Source organism: Ambystoma mexicanum, chromosome 4p (assembly GCF_040938575.1).
Source record: "Ambystoma mexicanum isolate Mex_15411 chromosome 4p, UKY_AmexF1_1, whole genome shotgun sequence".
In the NCBI taxonomy this organism is placed as follows: Eukaryota; Metazoa; Chordata; class Amphibia; order Caudata; family Ambystomatidae; genus Ambystoma; species Ambystoma mexicanum.
This window is the reverse complement of record NC_090927.1, coordinates 1004215034-1004235595: the sequence shown is the minus strand read 5'-3', so window position 1 is coordinate 1004235595 and position 20562 is coordinate 1004215034. Positions and strand designations below refer to the sequence as shown.

The window sequence follows — 20562 nt, the reverse complement described above, 5'->3', positions numbered from 1 at the left end:
ATTTACAGATATCCAGGGAACATGGAAGGGATGGTTTATACCCCCCCCCCCATGCAATTTAGGAGCGGAAGCTATTGTTCACTTGTGTGTGAACTGCTGAAACATGAGAGAAGGAACAAGTTACTTACCTGTAACTGTTCTCCAGCATGGGTCTGGCATGGATTCACATGCTCATGAATATTCCCCGTCGTCAGGCTGGGAATCCTCGGTAAAGAAAAAATCAGTATCAGTTTCGTTTCTGATCTGTCTTTCGTAGTAGTAACCAATCACTGATCTCTGCATCATACTGACCACAGCCAATGACTGCCCTCTACCTAAGCCCCACCTCTGGCAGCCATCTTCAGATTTGGTAGCACGTGAAGTGGCAGTATGACCAAGTGAAGAGCCGCAGAGGGGTAGGCGGGAGGGTTCGCATGTGAATCCATGCCAGACCCATGCTGGCGAACAACAGTTACAGGTAAGTAACGTGTTCCTTCTCCAGCATGGGGTCTGACATGGATTCACATGCTCATGAATAAAGAATACATAGCAGTACACACATGCACAACCACGGGAGGTGGCAAAGTCTCAACATTAAGCGTTACATCAAACTCAACATTAAGCGAACAGGTTGCGCAGCACTGCTTGGCCGACCCTGGACTCATCCCTGGAATCCTGATCGACGCAGTAGAATTTCGTGAAGGTGTGCGTCGACCTCCACGTAGCAGCCCTGCGATGTCCAGCAAGGGCACACCAGATAGGAACGCCGTGGTAGCTGCGATCGCTCTGGTGGAATGGGCTCTCGGACGGCCAGGCAGCGGTCGGTTTGCCAACCGATGACAGTACATGATACAGCCGGAGAGCCATCTGGAAATGGAGGCCTTTGAGAGAGCTTTCCCCTGATTGACAGGTCCAAAGTTCACAAAAAGTTGTGACGTCTTCCGAAAACACTTCGTGCGGTCCACGTAGAACTTCAGCGCTCTAGCCACATCCAGCGAGTGCAAAGTCCTTTCGGCCGGCGACGAAGGCGACAGGAAGAAAACAGGCAACACCAAGGGTTCGTTGAGGTGGAAGTCCGACGGCACCTTGGGCATGAAGGAGGGGTGCGTCCTGAGCACTACCCTCGTGTCGTGAAAAGTCAAGTACGGGGGCTTGCAGGAAAGGGCCTGGATCTCTCCCACTCGTCGTGCGGAGGTGATGGCCACAAGAAACGCTGTTTTCCACGACAAGAACTTCAACGGAGCCGAGTGCAGAGGCTCGAACGGAGGTCCCATGAGCTTGGTCAGCACCACGTTGAGCTCCCACACCGGGGCCGGAGCCTTCACCGGCGGGAATGATCTGAACAGTCCCTTCATGAATTCTTTCACCAGACGATGAGACCACAAAGACGTCCGCCCCATGGTTCTGGTGTATCTGGAGATCGCAGCAAGATGAATCTTGATGGACGCGTGCGCCAGTCCAGCCTTCGCCAGCGTCAGAAGGTACGGCAGTACCTGGGGAGCCGTAATCCGTAGAGGGTTAATCTTCTGTGCGTGGCACCAGACAGAGAACCTCTTCCATTTGTGTCCATAGCATTTAAGAGTTGAGGACGCCCTGGCCTTTGTAAGAACCTCTCTGCAGTCGGCCGGTAAGTCGTATCCTCCAAACTCTAGCGCTGCAGGAGCCAGGCCTGCAAGTTCAGCGACTTCGGGTCGTTATGGAGGATGGCGCCTCCTTCCCTGGAGAGAAGATCCGCGTCCACTGGCAGCTTGATTGACGGGGACGCTGACAAGTCCAGAAGGTCCGGGAACCATATCTGCCTCGGCCACGCAGGTGCGACGAGGATCATCCTGCACCGTGACCTCTTGAGCTGGTTGATGAGCCGGATCAGCAATGGCAACAGAGGGAACGCGTATAGAAACAGGCCCTCCCAGGGGAACGAGAAAGCATCGCCCATGCTCCTCGGCTGGGGAAACCTGCTGGCGAACCTCTGGCACTTGGAGTTCGTCGCCGTCGCGAACAGATCGATCTGGGGAGTGCCCCACCGTCGGAAGAGGCGGTCCACTAGATCCTGTCGTAGTTCCCACTCGTGGCACGAGCGCAGCTCTCTGCTGAGCGAGTCGGCGATGGTGTTTTTTATCCCTGCCAGATGAAACGGCACCAGAAACATCCCTTGGGTGACGGCCCAATGCCACAGATCCTGCGCCTCCTTGGACAGGGCTGGGGATCTGGTACCGCCCTGCTTCCTGATGTAGAACATGGTGGTAGTGTTGTCGGTGAAGATCCTCACCACCTTGCCCTTGAGGGACGAAAGGAAGGACCCGAGGGCCCAAAACACTGCACGGATCTCCAGGACGTTGATATGGAGGGACTTCTCCGTCGGAAGCCAAAGGCCTCTCGCATGCAGATTTTCGGTGTGCGCTCCCCACCCTTCCAGGGAGGCATCCGTGGTCACGGTCTCCTGGTGGCCAGGGGTCTGGAAGTCCATGCCCGCCGTCAGATGCGCGCGGGTGCCCCACCACCGGATCGCTCGTCGGAAACTCTCGTCGAGTGTGATCCTCTCCTCGAAGCTGCCCGTCGTCTGGATCCAACGCGCGTCCAGGAACTCCTGCAACGGCCGCATCCGGAGCCTGCACAGGCGGATGAGATAAATGCAAGAAGACATCATTCCGAGGAGGGACTTGATGGACCTCACCCTGGCCGCGTCCGCAACCAGCATCCGCTGCACCCTGCCCAAGATGGCCCTCGCCCTTTCCTCCGACGGAGAGGCCAGAAGCGACACTGTGTCGAGCTTCGCTCCCAGAAACAGTGCGTCTTGCGCGGGCACCAGGTGGGACTTGGCGTAGTTTATGGAGAATCCCAGGTCCGTGAGTAGTTGGACGGTCCTTGCCGTGTGCTCCACGGCGAGCTCCTTCGTCTTTGCTCGGATGAGCCAGTCGTCCAGGTAGGGGTAGACGTGGATCCCCTCTCGGCGCAGCTGCGCCGCCACCGGTGCGAGGCACTTGGTGAACACCCTGGGTGCCGACCTCAAACCGAAGGGAAGGGCTTTGAACTGGTAGTGACGCCCTTGGACCACGAACCTGAGAAACTTTCGGTGTCCCTTTAGGATGGGAATATGGAAGTAGGCATCCTCCAAATCCAACGACGACAGGAAATCGCCCTCCTCCAGTTGACCCAGGACGTGTTGGAGGGTGACCATCCGGAACTTCTGTGCCTTGATGAATTTGTTCAGTCGTCGTAGGTCCAGGATGGGACGCCATCCTCCCGTCTTCTTCTTCACGAGGAAGTATCTTGAGTAAACTCCGGAGCCCCGAAGCCTCTTTGGGACGAGCTTGATTGCGCCCTTCTTGAGCATCGCCTTTACCTCCAAGAGAAGTTGAGGGACGTGATGTTCTTTCCTGGCCACAGGGGGGACGCGCGGGCACCTCTTTAGAAAGTCGAGCGCGTGACCCTGAGCTAGGGCGTCCAGCACCCAACGGTCGGTGGAGATGGACTCCCACACGCTGACGAAGCTCGCCAGCCGGCCTCCCACCGGGGTGCTTCGGTGGGTGCCCGACCCCACGGCCGGTTCAGTCCTGCTTCGACGAGGCTTTGCCGCCTTGTCCTCCTTGGCGACGACGGCGGGGTCCGCCTGACTTGCCTCGTCCCCTGTAAGCTTCCTGTGACGACGAACGGGCCGCTTGACGGTAGGTGGAAAAACCGCCGCTGGAACCTTTGGAGGCACCCTGTTTGCCTCCGCCGCTCCGAAAGGGCAGCCGCCGTTGCTGGAGAACCCCAAGAGCCCGGGCCGTCTCCGTGTCCGCCTTGATGGCTTGAAGGGAATCGTCCACTGTTTTCCCAAACAGGTTGTTTCCGTCGAACGGCATGTCCAAGACTCTGGTCTGCACGTCCTGACGGAAGTCAGTAGCCTTGAGCCATCCACGCCGCCTAAGGCACACGCCGCTGCCCAACTGGCGAAATCCAGTGTCAGCGATGTCCGTCACAATCGTAATGGTGTGGTCCGATGCCACCTCTCCTTCCTGCAAGATCTCTAGGGCTTCCGCCCTCTTGTCGTCTGGTAGGAAGTCCAGCAGGGGGGCCAGTTTGTACCACAACTCCCTGTCGTAGCGGGCTACGATAGCAAAGGCGTCCCATCGTGTCTAATTTCTTTCCCTGGCCGTCCGGCGGGGAGGTCGACGTAGAGGCCGCGCCCTCCCGCTTTCTTCCTGGCCGCCGCGGGGACGACTGAGTCCGGGGTCGGCTGTGCCCGAAGGCACAAGAGGGCCGCGTCCGGGACCCGGTACTTCTTCTCGTACCGATCCCTTCTAGCCGGCGTCGTGTATGGGTTCTTGAGGAGGGCGAGGCCCTCATCCCAAATATCGTCCAGTAGAGGTACAGCGAGGACCGTCTTCCTCTTGGCCTCGCGACGTTGATAAAGGAAACCTTCCTTCTTCTTCTCTTCCGGGCAGAGCTGGAAAAGCTCGGATGCCCTGGCGATCATGGAGTGAAACGACCCAATCTCGTTGGGCGGGGAAGCCCGGGTGGGAGGTGACGACGGGAGGTCCTCGTCGTAAACCTCGTCGTCTGTACCCGTCGTGGCCGTGTCAGTCCCCGTATCATCCCCACGTGTCGTGGACGGGGAGGAGGGCTGAACAGGGCGCGATGGCTGAAAAGGAGGTGGAGGATGAATCCTTCTTCTCTTAGGGGGAGGGCTCCCAGAAGGGCCTGGCTCCGGGTCCCCCGTCGGGAGCGGTTCCTCCGTTGGTGGTAACGGCAGTCTCGTCCTTATCTCCGAGCATAAGGACTGAATAGCCAACAAAATGGCTGCCGAGTTGTCTTGCGGCACTGGTTGAGGGGAGTCTGACGGGCGGTCAGGAGCCCCGTCGGCACCCTCAACGTTCTCGTCGTCTCCTACGTCGGGGTCCCTCCCGACGGGCTGGTCTTCTTCCACGCCAACGCCGTGGCTTAAGACTTCGATCAGCTCCTCCTCAGAGGTTGAGGCCGAATCCACGACGACCTCCTGCACCCCCTTTTTCTTCTCCGTCGGAGGTTTCACGGGGGTCCTGTCGATGGGCATGAAAGAGGACTCCCTCCGCGGTGGCAGGGAGACTCTGGGCCCCGAGGTCGCCACCACTGGTGTAGCCTCCACAGGCTGAGCCAGGGCCGCCGCGACTGTCTCGATAGAGGCCTTGGCCGGGTGGATTAAGGCTTTCACCACCTTAGGTGCGCTCACCGCCTTCTCCTTGGGGGGAGGGTCACTGCCTCGCTCCCCCTCCGATGGGGCCTTCGAGCTCGACCGGGGTCTCTCCAGGAGCTTCGCCGGGTGCTCGGCCTTCCTCTTACCCGAGCCAGAGCGTTGGCTCGTGGTTGATGGCGCCGGGGAGGATGCGCCCTGCCTGGCGCCCGTAGAGCCCGACCGTTCGGCGCTCCCGGTGCCAGCGGACTCGCGGTGCTTGGCCTTCTGTTGGACCCCCGTCGCCGGGGCACCCTCAAAGGTCTTAGAAGACTGCTCGGACTTCTTCTTCTTCTTCTCGCCTGACGGGCTCTTTCCTTCCAGCCAGTTGGCGAGACGTTGATGGTGGTCCTTCATGGTCCGCTCCGACATATTGCCGCAAAACGCACAGTCCTTCTCCACGTGCATCTTGTCCTCATGTAGGCAGTAAAGGCAAAGGGAGTGTTCGTCCTCCTTAAAGACATTCTGAAGCTGGCATCCAGGGCAGACCCTGAACAGCTTTCCGGGCGTCGAGCTTCCCTTCTCCTGGGCCATGTCCGAGATGGGCCTGAGAAACTTCTGGAGTCCTCCAAAAGCGTGGCTCGACGAAATCTTCACCCTTGAGGGGCGTAGACGAATCCGACACGGGTCCCTGTTAATCGGATGAAGAGACGGTGGAGCTTGAGGCTCTTTTGACCGAAAAAGAGAAATTTTTCTGAGAAAAAAACGTGAAAAAAAGCACTAACGCTTGAGAGCAATAGCACGAGGATCCCAACACTTGAACGTGCGGTAAAAATCTGAAGATGGCTGCCAGAGGCGGGGCTTAGGTAGAGGGCAGTCATTGGCTGTGGTCAGTATGACGCAGAGATCAGTGATTGGTTACTACTACGAAAGACAGATCAGAAACTAAACTGATACTGATTTTTTCTTTACCGAGGATTCCCAGCCTGACGACGGGGAATATTCATGAGCATGTGAATCCATGCCAGACCCCATGCTGGAGAACACAGTATTTAAAACCTTTGCTGAAGAGGGAGGGCATTCGTTCAACGATGGATGCCCTGGAATTATGAAAAGGCAATGGTAGCCCTAACTCTGTGAGATAAGTAGCATGTTATATCCAGCGGGCAGGGCTGTGTAGACGAAAGCTGTGTTTAGGTATTTATGATATTGAGATTGCCTGTGAAGCATTAGTATAATATAATGAACTTCGTATTGGTATGGGGCTGCGAGTAAACTCTCCCTACCTTTACCCCTACTTTTGTATGAAATTGTATTTAACTGATTTTGTAATTAATTGATAACATTTTTGGGTCTCGTTTTAACTGTCATATCGGGTTGACTAATGCAGCTATGTAATAATAGTAGCAATAATGTAATTAGTCCTGAGTAATGCGTTATGGACTTGGATGCTTGTATGGCCAGTGCCGAAATAAAGCTGCGTTTTATTTGATTTGTATGTATCTGCCGGGATTCACAACATTACTCCCGGATTAAGAACATTTCAAAATGTGATATGGCTCCTTTGGAAAGAAATTTGCTAAGAATTTGAAGTAGAGTGGGGACCACTGTATATACTTGAAATAAATCAATCTCTTAGTAAAATAAAAGTATTTGGTCCACACCAGAAATCTCCATTCACTAGGGAGCCAATAGTTTCCATGTATATTACTGGAAATTAACTCTGTCAGCGACCAGGTGAACCCTCAATGGCTTAGCCATTAGCTACTTTTTCCATATTGCATCCGTGTTATAATTTGCAATGTGTATGTCACATTCCCATTTAAAAATGTGCATCACAAGAGTTGCATGCATGTAAAAAAACACAGGCTTTGATTTTTTTGTTTTTGTTCCAATAAATGTTAGACATTTGTCCTTCCTCGGGGATCTGCCTGTATAGTATTTTCAATCTCCGTTCTTATAAATGTGAGATATGGGCTTACATGAAATCATGTCACTCCTGTTTGGAAAATCTCTCCTGCATCTATGGAGGACCAAACAAACCATATCGGCTCATTGCCAGTAATCTATATAGATATGGCTCAGTTGCTATCATCCTCCCAGCAACTCCCATTAGCTCTCGCAGTCATGGGGTGACCTACCCACCATCAAGCTTCACACAACAAGAAGATTTAGTAGAAAGTCCTATTCGGTTCTGGCTTCAGCTCCACCTGTTTTTTATTCTTAATTGACATCTCAGTCCCAACTATTGCACTCACTACAGGAGGGTGTGTTTAACCTCATGGTCACTGGTTTGAATTCCGGCAGGTTCCCTTAGCCCTTAATCCTTCGGAGGTTGCTAATATGAGCACCATTGAGTTGGATAATGATGAACATCTGTTATCTGTCCATAGCGCCAAGATACCCCGGCTCGCTGTACAAATACACCTGTTCTGTTAGTCTAGAAAAAAAAGTTTGGAACGCGATTACCAAATTGGAGCTTATGTTCTATAGGGGCGTAAAGTTAATGGAAGGCATACAAGCCGCGAGTAAGGCTTTAACACCTTCCATTAACGTCACGCCCCATTTTCAATCATTTGTATGGGTGAGAGGAGGGGCGTAATGCAACTTGTGTTTCCGCCACCTTCCTTCCTCACCAGCATTTGCGGCGGCATGGATTTTCACATGCCGGCGCAAATGCTGGAGGTCCCTATAGGGTGCGCTGGCTTTATGCAAAAGCATAAAGATGGCAGACCACACAGGGATCCATTGTGAATTCTGTCCGAGATGCTCGCATGTCGGGCAGCGTTTAATTGTAAACGGTCACGTGTACGCCAGCCTTTTGTCTCACGCATTTGTACTCTGCAGTGCAAAGGACAAAGATTTGGCGGATATGACCTGGCTACGCCCGAGTAAAAACGTACCATGTCCCCACCGTCAAAATTTGAATAGGCACAAAATGAGCTCCATTTAGTTTCCTCACTTACATGCTAGAAAAAGAGAAAAATAAATCACTGACCAGGTGCATACCATGCCCCTTTAAAATGCTGAAATAAAACACAATAAGATAAAGTATTAGCATTCTTCTTTTTATTCCCATTGTCATGAACGTTCATTGGCTGAGACGAAAACACATGAAAGTGACAGTTTGTGTTTACTCTGCAGAGGTGTGGGCTGTTGAGGGAGGTTCTTGGATTCACCAATCATCTGTTCTGTGATGAGCGATCCAGTGATATTGTTTAATTATTATGGCATTTGTATGACACTTTTTTGCATCAGTAATACACAGATGGTTTCCCGCGGGTTAAAGAGTATTCGCGGCCACGCTAGACTACGGTTTCATTACAAGTCAAATCAATACGCAGAGGCTCTATGCCATACAATACAAAACCTGTGGATTTTAAGTTTGACCTTTTGCCGACCTCCAAGGCCCATACATAAGCGACCCAAAGAACAGGCACTTTAATACAAGTAGGCTTGTAAAGGCAAAGTTAAAGAAAATTACAATTGAGGGGTCACAATGAATCCTTAATCGCCACCGCATTGAACAGTCTAGGGAATTATGCAATTCGTGTATGTGCGTTCTATACCAAGTGTTATTTTGTTTTAGTGTAAGGTCGTTGGAGCCCTTGTGTCTAGATACTGGCAGGGGGAGCAGTGGTGCTCATTCGATCCAATCTATGTTCAGGCATCGCGCTATGAAGGCAAACATGTCGGACACTTCCTCTATGACCTTGGCCGTGGGCTTCCCGGCGCCGTGGCCGGCCTTGGTGTCCACGTGGATGAAGAGCGGGTTGGACTGCGCGCGGCTTCGGCCCACCACTTGCTGCAGAGTGGCGATGAACTTCAGCGAGTGCAGCGGCACCACTCTGTCGTCGTGATCCGCCGTCAGGAGCAACATGGCCGGGTACTGGGTCCCCTCCTGGTGGGGCACCTTGATGTTATGAAGGGGGGAGTACCTGCAGAGAGAGCAACGTTAAGAGAGGTCAGTTTACATGCGTCAGCTGCAATGTTCACGGCACATTATCCGATTACATTTACCACACAAAGGAGCCCGCCTGGTTCTGCTGTCGACAGCTTCATTACAAACAATGTCCCTTCTGAAAAATCAATAAACGGATCGATTACGCTGTGCGAGGTGTGGATGAAGTTACCAAAAAACTGTTAGCGCTAATAAATAGCCCAGGAAGATGAAACAGGAAGCGGGGTTCGCAATATTGAAAGAAAACAGCACGCTGGTGAATAGGTTGTGGCGTTCTGCCATGGGCAACGGCGGTGCAGCAGATGCCCTCGATTCATGGAAGTACAACACTGTGCAGTGTTTTGTGGCGTACATCTCTTCTATGAAATAAAAGTGCGTTTGTGGCTGTGGTCTGCAATGGGCGGCTTCTGCTGGCGCTAGGGGCAGTGGCGCAGGCCAGGTTTGCTGGCAGGGAGGGACTGCACGCTATACGCATGGCCCCAGGTCAGGCTGCAAGAGATATTTCACCTGGTCTCTTTCTTTAGCACACAGCAGCATACTACGACCACTGTTGAACTATCCGGGTCAGACTGGGGCAGAACAGTGACCCGACCTCTAAAGAAAGACGTGTCCAGATTTTCAAAAGGCAATGACTTCCTTGGTGACTCGAGTGCTTGAGTGGTACCCAGCAGGGAATTTTTCTGGGAAAATGTGTTCCATTTTGTGTACTTTTGGAAAATGTGTTCAGTAAACAACAACAAAAACACTTTCCATTGTAGATGAGGCGAAAAACCAATCTCTGAGCTTTACTACTGTACTTCCATGACACAGACTAAAAGAAACAACATGCAGCTTGTTATTGTGTGTGATGTGACAAATGTTTGAAGTGCTACAAAAAATGCAAATCATCCAGATGTATCTAAGAAGCAGGCATCATGGAAATAAACTAGGCAGCAAACTACAAAGGGGCTTACTTTACGATTCCATGTGTTGCCTTGGGCAATTACAGTAGATGGTGAAATGGCGTTGGGTGGTGTGGAGTCTCTATGAACCCGTTGAGTATGAAACATTCACGCTTACTAGAATGAATTGTCAGAGGCAACGGAGTGAACTTCACTGCTTTGCAGCGAGTATCAGTAGATTTACAACATTTTAAATCATGTTAATATTACCCATCCGAATGGGGTTCCATGTTAATTTGCCGACTCACTTTTCTTCGAAGTACTTTCTGACTCTCCATGCACATTACTTTTTTCTTAAAAATATGGCGAAACAGAGCTCTCAAACAATGTTAGATGCGTTTTGGCATTTGTAATGCATGCCATTTTGCAGTCCTGTGGATATTACAAATGCAGGCGTACACGTAACAGAATGTAATATGACGCGAGTATAAACGTCAAGACTGTTTTATTATGTCATGCATGGCACAACCTGAGATCCCTGCCAACTACCACATGGGTGTAGTACTTTAAAATGTACACGCAACCTAGAAATTCCTGTGTGATGGTTACCTGCTTGTAGAAACAGTTTGACCCATGCAAGTATCTTCTAACTATGCATAATGTGCGCCGCATTTGGAAGTCGGCAACTACAGGTATTACAAGCCAGTGCAACAAATAGGGAGGTAAGCCCTCATGCTCGAGTCTCAGCTGGGAATAGTCAGTTAATACAGGGTTTTATTTGTGTTTGTTTTTAGTCACAGGTTCTTTCTACAAGCTATCCCAGTGCTTTCATTTATAGCAGAGGGTTCCATGTGTGAAAACGCCCTTATAAAGCATGTGCAGCTCCTGTGCATAAATGACATTGTAGAATGAATATATAACATATTGCAAAGAAAGACTCCCCGTTAAGGAACGCGTTTATTCCTGCCCCTACAACCCCCCTCCTCCTCCCCCCTGCACTCCCCCGGCAGCTTTTTTTTTTTTACATGGTATGGGATAGGTTGGGCCCCTGGGCAAAAGAAGCTGGGGCTTGAACCTCAGGCCAGAGCCTGTCTGTGCCACTGGCTGGGCCAATAAGAGTCTGGAAGGGGTAACCTGTGGGTGCGATGTCTGTCACAAGAGACCGTGCCCCACTTCTTTTTCTTCGGCCCACTACACTCCCCGCGCAGAGTGCTTGAAGCCAGCTTTGGTTAAGCCCAGGCTTTGCACTGTGGGGGAGGGGCTATATCCTATCCTTTACCAGGCAGATTTTGCCCCAGCCGAGCTGGCTGTAATTAATTATTTGTGGAGAGCTCGGCTTGGAGAGCTCCAAAAAAAAGTGACCCTTGATAAGCACACCTGGGGTGGTTTCACCTCGAAGTGCCCTAAATAAATTTAAATCCGACAGGGCTTCCCACCTGGAGGTCATCCCATTCAGATTTTGGGATTATAATGCATAGTCCATTGTTACTGTTGCTATTTTGGAAAGTTTATATGTGGATTTTTAAATGCTTTTATCATGATATAGGGTCTTCTAAGTCCAATACATTTTTATGCGGTTTGGATTTTTCCTTTACCGTTTGATAAAATAAGCGTCTCTGAAATGAACTTTTGTAAGCAATGTTCTAATTTCAGCAAGTGTACCTTATGGCCGGCAATAGCACATGTGAACCAGATAACTTGTTTCTGCACCTTAACCCACGCCCCAAAGAAAGTTAGTATTAGGTTTATTATATTTTACACATCAAAATACAGTACTAACGTTTTTTGAAGGTTTCCTTTTAAACGTACACAATAGAAGCATATACTTAGAAGTTACTTGTGGCAATGTTTTATTGTGTGCCATTTCCACCACTAACAGTAAAAATTACAGATCAGTGACAAGTGTCCATATACATTAATAACGTCAGTGGTTTGTCTCGCAACTAAGCACGTTGATACACCTTGCCGCCAATCGCAAAGGACACTTTTCATAGCTAAACGTGCGTTGTTAACACTAAAAGTCCATGGCAAGTATGGATGTTTGTAAGATTTCATAACTCATCCTCATTTTGGCTGCTGGATATTCGGACAAACCTGACGACTTCAATATTAATTCTTCTAAAATAGTGGTCTGCACCAGGTGCTGTGGACTACAACTCGCATGATTACTCACCATTAATTATGCTGGTTGTGTCTGCTGGGAGTTGTAGTCTACAACGTCTGCAGAGCCAAAGGTAGACGACCCCTTCTGTAAAAGTATTGCAAGACATATTTGTTGAATTCCTGCCTTTGGCTGTGACAGTCACATTTAATTTGGTATTCCCTATCCCCTCCTTGAGGTGTGCTGCTGGTAAAGGAAAATTATTGGACCGGAAGCATAGCTCAGAGGCAACACGTTTGTCTTGGAAGAAAGACAACACAGAGCAACCAATTTCGAATCCTGGTCCTGTGCTTGTAGATTAGTCTCTGGTATTAAGTGTGTTCCAAAAAAAAGATGAATTCATTATTGTTTCACCCTGCGCACACAATTAAACATGCAAGTTACTCACCAGGGGAGTCTAGTACTCCTAGTCCATGGATCTGCAGCCTGTGGCTCTCCAGATATTTGGGACTGAGACTCCCATGATCACTCATTCACCACACTGAAAATGACTGATGGGAGTTGTAGTCCACAACAACTAGAGAACCAAAGGTCCCAGGCCCCCATACAGCACCGGGTTTGAAATGTCCTTGGGATGACATATTTGAGCCGATTTAGGCAATTTTGGATTATCTCTGCCTGCGCATGTCAATGTAGCCAAGATATCTTTAATGTGATAAACCATACACTATTTAATAATAAGTGTCTTTCCAATACACCCGTTACTAGTAGAAGTAAGCCTTCCCCTTACAAGTGTAACAAAGGAGAACAATTAATTCTACACTCCTTACCTCATCAAATGGGGATAATGCATTTCGGCCATGCCTCAGGAAGCACTGTACCTTCTGTCATGACCAGTTTGAATGGCCTAAGATTCCTGTTCGGTCGCAGCCCTGCCAACACTTGGACAGCCCGCGATGCCCATGGCATGTAGGTGCAACATGTGGGGATATAAGCACTGGATTATCTTGTATCACATTTTCCCATTTCTCCAACAGAAACAGATGTAACCCATGAGGTTCCAGCATGCCATGGGGTGTGCATAATTATGGGGTCCCCAAGTCTTCAGACCATTGTGCAGCTGATGTCATTCTTATCCACGGTGATTGGGAGAAGCCTGTACAAAGGTCTACTTTTATGAAATTCCTCATCTGTGTGCAATATGTTCCCCGGTGCTCAGAGTAAGGGAAACAAAACAACAATCAGTGATGTTTATTTTTCCACAGGAAATAATGTGGTTCAGGCAAAGCCAGTGCAGGGAATACCTCAAAGTGTAGCACTTCTATTATAAACTTCCTGTCAATCTGTAAGATTGCACTATCTCGTACCTCCTCTCACCACCTCTAGATTCTCTGCTGGACCGACCTGGTCTGCAAGGACCTCCCTACTATTTCTCTCTAGTAGGGGTTTTTCCTCCCACCTGCTCAGGTATCAAAGCTGTATTTCCCTTGCTAGCTTTTATGTATCTTTCGGCACAAATGGTAATATATATACCCTCCTTCCCACTGCTGGTCTTCTTTGCTCTTGAAGATTACTTTCCTCCAATCATCCTACACACTTCTCCCTCTCTCTCTACTGATGTTACCAAATCACTTTTCTTAATCCTCAATGATCACCTTTTAGTCTTCCACCCTCTCCGCAAGATGGTACCCAATTCTCTTCCAACCTCCTCACATCTCCCTCTCCTTCTCCGAAGGTCAATCTCCTACACTTCCCAACTTCTATTCTCCTCCAGTTAGCAAATCATCATCTTTTCTATGCAAGAGTTTCCTTCCAACCTCCTTCATTTACTCCCCCCAACCTACACATTCTCCCTCCCAGATGACACTTCCTGTTCCTCCAATCCTCTCTCCCAGATGATACTCCCTCTTCCACCCACCTCGGCAGACTCTCCCTTACAAAGCAGGCCAAAACAGAGAGCAGAGGCAGTCCTACTATAAGGAACAAGTTACTTACCTGTAACTGTTGTTCTCCAGCATGGGTCTGGCATGGATTCACATGCTCATGAATATTACCCGTCAGGCTGGGAATCCTCGGTAAAGAAAAATTCAGTTTCAGTTTTGTTTCTGAACTGTCTTTCTTCTAGTAACCAATTACTGGTCCCTGGGTCATACTGTCCCCAGCCAATGACTGCCCTCTACCTAAGCCCCTGCTGTGGCAGCCATCTTCAGATTTGGTAGCACGTAAAGAGGCAATAGGACCAAGAGAAGAGCCGCAGAGGGGTAGGCGGGAGGGTTTGCATGTGAATCCATGCCAGACCCATGCTGGAGAACAACAGTTACAGGTAAGTAACTTGTTCCTTCTCCAGCATGGGGTCTGGCATGGATTCACATGCTCATTAATACAAGAATACATAGCAGTACACACATGCACAGCCACGGGAGGTGGCAAGGCTCAACATTAAGCACTTCAACAACTCAACATTAAGTATCTCTTACCTCCTCACCAGGCTCACCTTTAGGCGAAGAAGTTGCACAGCACTGCCTGGCCGACTCTGGACTCCTCCCTGGAATCCCAGTCGATGCAGTAGAATCTCGTGAAGGTGTGCGCCGACCTCCACGTAGCAGCCCTGCAGATGTCCAGCAGGGGCACACCAGACATGAACGCCGTGGTAGCAGCGATTGCTCTAGTTGAATGAGATCTCGGACGGCCGGGCAACGGTCGGTTTGCCAACCGGTGACAGTGCATGATGCAGCCGGAGAGCCATCTGGAGATGGAAGCCTTCGAGAGGGCCTTCCCTTAGTTCACAGGTCCAAAGTTCAGAAACAGCTGTGACGTCTTCCGAAAACGCTTTGTGCGGTCCACGTAGAACTTCAGCGCTCTAGCCACATCCAGCGAGTGCAAAGTCCTCTCAGCCGGTGACAAAGGCGACAGGAAGAAAACAGGTAACACCAAGGGCTCGTTGAGATGGAAGTCCGACGGCACCATGGGCATGAAGGAGGGGTGCGTCCCAGCACCACATTCGTCTCGTGGAATGTCAGGTATGGAGGTTTACAGGAGAGGGCCTGGATCTCTCCCACTCGTCGTGCGGAGGTGATGGTCACAAGAAATGCTGTCTTCCACGATAGGAACTTCAACAGTGCCGAATGCAGAGGCTCGAATGGCGGCCCTATGAGCCTGGCCAGCACCACGTTGAGCTCCCACGCCGGGGCCAGAGCCTTCACTGGCGGGAACGATCGGAACAGTCCTTTCATGAACTCCTTCACCAGGCAATGAGACCATAGAGATGACCGCCCCGGAGTTCTGGTGTAGCGGGAGATAGCAGCCAGATAGATCTTGATGGAGGCATGTGCCAGCCCCGCCTTGGCCAGCAATAGCAAGTACGGCAGCACTTGAGGGGCCGTAATCTGCAGAGGAGTCGAGGCCGCCCTGGCCTTTGCAAGCACCTCCTTGCAGTCCGCCGGGATATCGTACCATCCGAACTCTAGTGCTGTAGGAGCCAGGCCTGCAGGTTCAGCGATCCTGGGTCATGATGGCGCCTCCCTCCCTGGTGAGAAGATCCGCGTCCGTCGGTGGTTTGACTGGGGGGACGCTGACAATTCCAGAAGGTCCGGAAAACAGATCTGCCTCGGCCATGCCGGTGCAACAAGGATCATCCTGCACCGGGACCATCTGAGTTGACTGGTGAGTCGCAGCAGCAACGGCAACGGCAACAGAGGGAACACATACAGGAATAGGCAGTCCCAGGGGAATGAGAAGGCATCGCCCATGCTCCCAAGCTGGGGAAACCTGCTGGCGAACCTCCGGCACTTGGCGTTCATCACCATCGCGAATAGGGGAACTGGGGATTGCCCCATCGTCGGAACAGGAGATCCACTTGATCCTGCCGCACTTCCCACTCGTGGCACGAGCGCAGCTCCCTGCTGAGTGAGTCAGCAATGGTGTTCTTTATTCCTGCTAGATGGAAGGGTACCAGGAACATCCCTCGGGAGATGGCCCAGTGCCACAGATCCTGCGCTTCCTTGGATAGGGCTGGGGATCTGGTGCCCCTCTGCTTCCGGATGTAGAACATCGTGGTGGTGTTGTCGGTGAAGACCCTTCACTTTGCCCTTGAGGGACGGAAGGAACGACCTGAGGGCCCAGAACACTGCTCGGAGCTCCAGGACATTGATGTGTAGTGACCTCTCCTCCAGGAGCCAAAGGCCTCTTGCGTGGAGATCTCCGGTGAGCGCCCCCCATCCCTCCACAGAGGCGACCGTTGTCACCGTCTCCTGATGTGCCGGGGTCTGGAAGTCCATGCCCGCCGCTAGATGTGTGCAGGTGCCCCACCACCAGATTGCCTGGCAGAAAGTCTCGTTGAGTGAGATCCTGTCTTCGAAGCTGCCCGCCGCTTGCATCCAATGGGCGTCAAGGAACTCCTGCAGTGGTCGCATCCGTAGCCTGCATAGATGCACGAGGACATCATTCCGAGAAGGGACTTGATGGATCTCACCCTGGCCACGTCCATGGTCAACATCCATTGTACCTTGCGCCCAGGATGGCCTTCGTCCTTTCCTCCAACAGCGAAGCCAATCGCACCACTGCGTCGAGTCTGGCTCCCAGGAACAGGGCCCCTTGCGACAGTACCAAGTGGGATTTCGCGAAGTTGATGGAGAATCCCAGATCCGTGAGCATTTGGACGGTCTTCGCTGTGTGATCGACAGCGAGTTCCCTTGACTTTGCTCAGATGAGCCAATCGTCCAGTTAGGGGTAGATGTGGATCCCCTTCAGGCGCAGCCGTGCCGCCACTGGTGCTAAGCACTTGGTAAACACCCTGGGCGCCAACTTCAATCCGAAGGGAAGGGCCTTGAACTTATAGTGTCGCCCTTGGACCACAAATTGTAGAAATTTTCGATGTCCTTTTAGAATGGGGATGTGGAAGTAGGCATCCGCCAAGTCCAGTGACAATAGGAAGTCGCCTTCCTCCAGCTGTCCCAGCATGTGCTGGAGGGTGACCATCCGGAATTTCTGGGACTTGATGTACTTGTTTAGATGATTAAGGTCCAGGATGGGTCGCCAACCGCCGGTCTTCTTCTGGACGAGGAAGTACCGCAAGTACACTCCGGAGCGCTGGAGCCTCTTTGGGACGAGTCCGATGGCTCCCTTTCTTAGCATCGCTCGTACCTCCAGCAGCAGTTGAGGGATGTGGTTTTCCTTCCTGGCCACGGGTGGAATACGGGGACACCTTTTCTGAAATTCCAGCGTGTGACCGCATGCCAGGGCATCCAGCACCCAATGGTCGGTGGAGATGGACTCCCACACACTGATTAATTTTGCCAGCCGGCCTCCCACCGGGGTGCTCGGGTGGGGACCCGACGCCACTGCCGGTTCAATCCTGTTTCGTCGCGGCCTTGCCTTTCCTGTGAGGAGGAGCGGGCCGCTTGGCGGTACGACGAGGAACTGCCGCTGAATCCTTTGGAGGCACCGTGCTTGCCTCCGGAGTTCCGAAAGGACGGCCGTCATTGTTGAAATGCCCAAGGTCCGAGCCATCTCAGTGTCCGCCTTGATGGCGTGCAGTGACTCGTCCACTGTCTTGCCGAACAGGTTGTTCCCGACAAGGGCATGTCCAGAACCCTGGTCTGTACGTCCTGGCGGAAATCGGTGGCCTTGAGCCGACCGCACCGGCGAAGGCAAACGCTGTTGCCCATCTGGCGAAACCAGGTGTCAGCGATGTCCGTTATGGCGTGGTCCGAAGCCACTTCACCTTCCTGTAGGATTTTCAGTGCCTCAGCCCTCTTATTGCCCGGGAGGAAGTCCAGGAGCGGGGCGATCTTGAACCACAGCTCCCTGTCATAGCGTGCCACGATCACGAGGGCACTGGCCGCTTTAATCATCGTCGTCGCTGACGAGATGACCCGTCGTCCCATGGCGTCCAGCTTCTTCCCCTCGCCGTCCCGGGGGGATGTAGAAGTTGAGGCCGTCGCTCCCGCCAATTTCTTCTTGGCTGCTGCGGAGACCACTGAATCCGGAGACGGCTGTGCTCTGAGGCATATAGGGGCAGGGTCCGGGACCTGGTACTTCTTCTCGTACCGGTCTCTCTTAGTAGGAGCCGTGGCTGGGTTCTACAGGAGTGCGAGCCCCTCGTCCCAGATGTCGTCCAGTAATGGGACTGAGAGGACAGTCTTCCTCTTGGCCTCCCGTCGTTGGTAGAGGAAGCCCTCCATCTTCTGTTCTTCGGGGCAGAGCTGGAAGATGCCCTGGCGATCGTGGCATGGAAAGAGCCAATTTCATCGGGGGGATGGAGGGGAGGCCCGGGGAGGTGGTGATGGGAAGGCCATCCCGTCGTCACCACCATGGTCATCCGTCACCGTCGTCACCATCTCCGTTCCCGTCTCATCCCTCGGAGGAGGGGATGGGGTGAAGGCTGGAAAGGGGATGAGGATGGACTTGTCTCCGCTTGTTAGGTGGGCTCCCCGACGGGCCAGGCTCCGCTGGGTCGTCTGTGGGGGGGTAAGGGCATTCATGTGCATCTCCGTACACAGGGCCTGTGTAGCCATCAAGATAGCTCCTGAATTGTCCCCTGGTACGGGTACCGGCTGCAACGGGGCTGATGGCTGGGGCAGGGGGCCCTCCGCGGCCCTATCTTCCTCGTCGGCTCCCCCGTGGCTCTCCATCGGCCTCGGGATCCTTCCCGTGGGCCCTGGATTCGTCTGACTTCCTGTCCAGGATCCTTTGGACGCTAGCCAACTCATCCTCAGAGGTGGTATCCGTGTCCGTTATGGCTACCGTGCCCCCCTCTTTCTCCTGCTGGGGTTTCACAGGGTCTTCTCGATAGGCAGAAATGAGGGTTCCCTCTGGGGTGGCAGGGAAACTCTAGCCCCTGGAGCCGTCTCCACCGGGGAAGCCTCCGTAGGTTTCCCCAGGGCCGCCATGACTCCTTCAATGGAGGCCTTAGCCGGGTGAATCAGGGCCTTCACGACCTTGGCCGTGCCTGAGGCCTTCACCTTGGGGGGAGGGTCACCGCCTCGCTCCCCCTCGGCTGTCTCCGCCGGGATCGACCGGGGTTTCTCCCAAAGCTTACCCGGGTTCTCCGACTTCCTCTTCACCAAGCCAGAGCGTTGGCTCGTGATGGCATCAGTGACAATGCGCCCTGCCTGGCAGCCGAGGAGCCCGACCGATTGGCGCTCCCGGTGCCTGCGGACTCGCGGTGCTGTGCCTTTTGTTGGGCCCCCATTGCCGGAGCGCTCTCCATGTTCTTAGAAGACCGCTCTGACGTCTTCCTCTTCTCACCTGCTGCTGGGCTTTTTCTCCAGCCAGTTGGTGAGCCGAGTACGACGATACTTCATTGTCTGTTCACACATGTTCTTACAAAACGCACAGTCCTTCTCCACATGTGATTTGTCACTGTGAAGGCAGTAGAGGCACCGAGAGTGCTCATCCTCCTTAAAGACGTTCTGTAGTCCGCATCCAGGGCAGATCCTGAACAGCTTGGATCCAACAGGCGTCATGCTTCCTTTGTCCTGGGCCATGTCCGCGCTGGGTAGGCCTCTAAGATCTTCTGGAATCCTCCGAGAAGTGGAAACTCGATGAAAAGATGCCCTTGAGGGGCTATGAAAATTCCGATAACGGGTCCCCGTTGATCTGAAGTAGAATCGGTGTATTTTGAGGCTCGATTGACCGAAAATATAAGATTAAACTCTTTGAAAAAACGCAAAATGCAGTAAAAGCTTGAGAGCTACAGCACGAGGACTCCCAACACTTGAACGTGCAGTAAAAATCTGAAGATGGCTGCAAGAGGAGAGGCTTAGGTAGAGGGCAGTCATTGGCAGGGGCAGTATGACCCAGAGACCAGTGATTGGTTACTAGTAGAAAGACAGTTCAGAAACGAAAGAGAAACTGATTCTTTCCTTACCAAGGATTCCCAGCCTGACGACGGGGAATATTCATGAGCATGTGAATCCATGCCAGACCCCATGCTGGAGAAGGTGTCTTTACAGAAGAGCATTGTCGTACTGAATGATGTATGCCCACTGGTGAAAGGGTAAGAGTAGGAACATAAGCCAGTGACAGGGACTAGAACAGAGCATAACGTTTTGAACAGTGGCAGCCTGAGGCCAGTATTTACAGATCATCATATTTCTTGAAGTTGACCTTCATTGGGCCATCATTGTTAGACATGTAATTCAACACAGGCAGCACGTTTGGGGCTTGCAAAAGAGCTTGTCAGCAATGAATGCCATCCAGACATTCAATGAATCAATATATCGATTTTAATCTTGTGGTTCCATAGACAGCGAAAATAGCAATGGCAATGGGGCCAAGCCTGCTTAGTCCAAGAATACACGATCAATAGGGTAGATAGGAGGCCATTAGCGAGTATGGTGAGCCGGGGGCTAGGGAACAATAATTGGACTATTTGTGAAAAAGGCCTTTTGATAATTAAGTTCTCAGGTGATGTGGACATGTAGTGCTATGAAACGTAGTGCAAAGCCTTTTTTTGGCATCTAGGGAAAGCACTGTATTTTGCATTCCCCAGAAGAAATGACGAAAT

General features: G+C 51.9%; 1 protein-coding gene across 1 annotated transcript in view; it reads right to left on the bottom strand.

The window, feature by feature from the left end:
- Nucleotides 1–8162: 8162 nt before the first annotated feature.
- The window catches only part of PREP (prolyl endopeptidase), a 1557310-nt gene continuing 1544910 nt past the window's right edge, over nt 8163–20562 (bottom strand). The window contains exon 15 of the mRNA XM_069606586.1: nt 8163–9048. Within this exon, the coding sequence (XP_069462687.1) occupies nt 8754–9048 (295 nt within the window). The 3' untranslated portion in view covers nt 8163–8753. The remainder of the gene's footprint in view (nt 9049–20562) is intronic.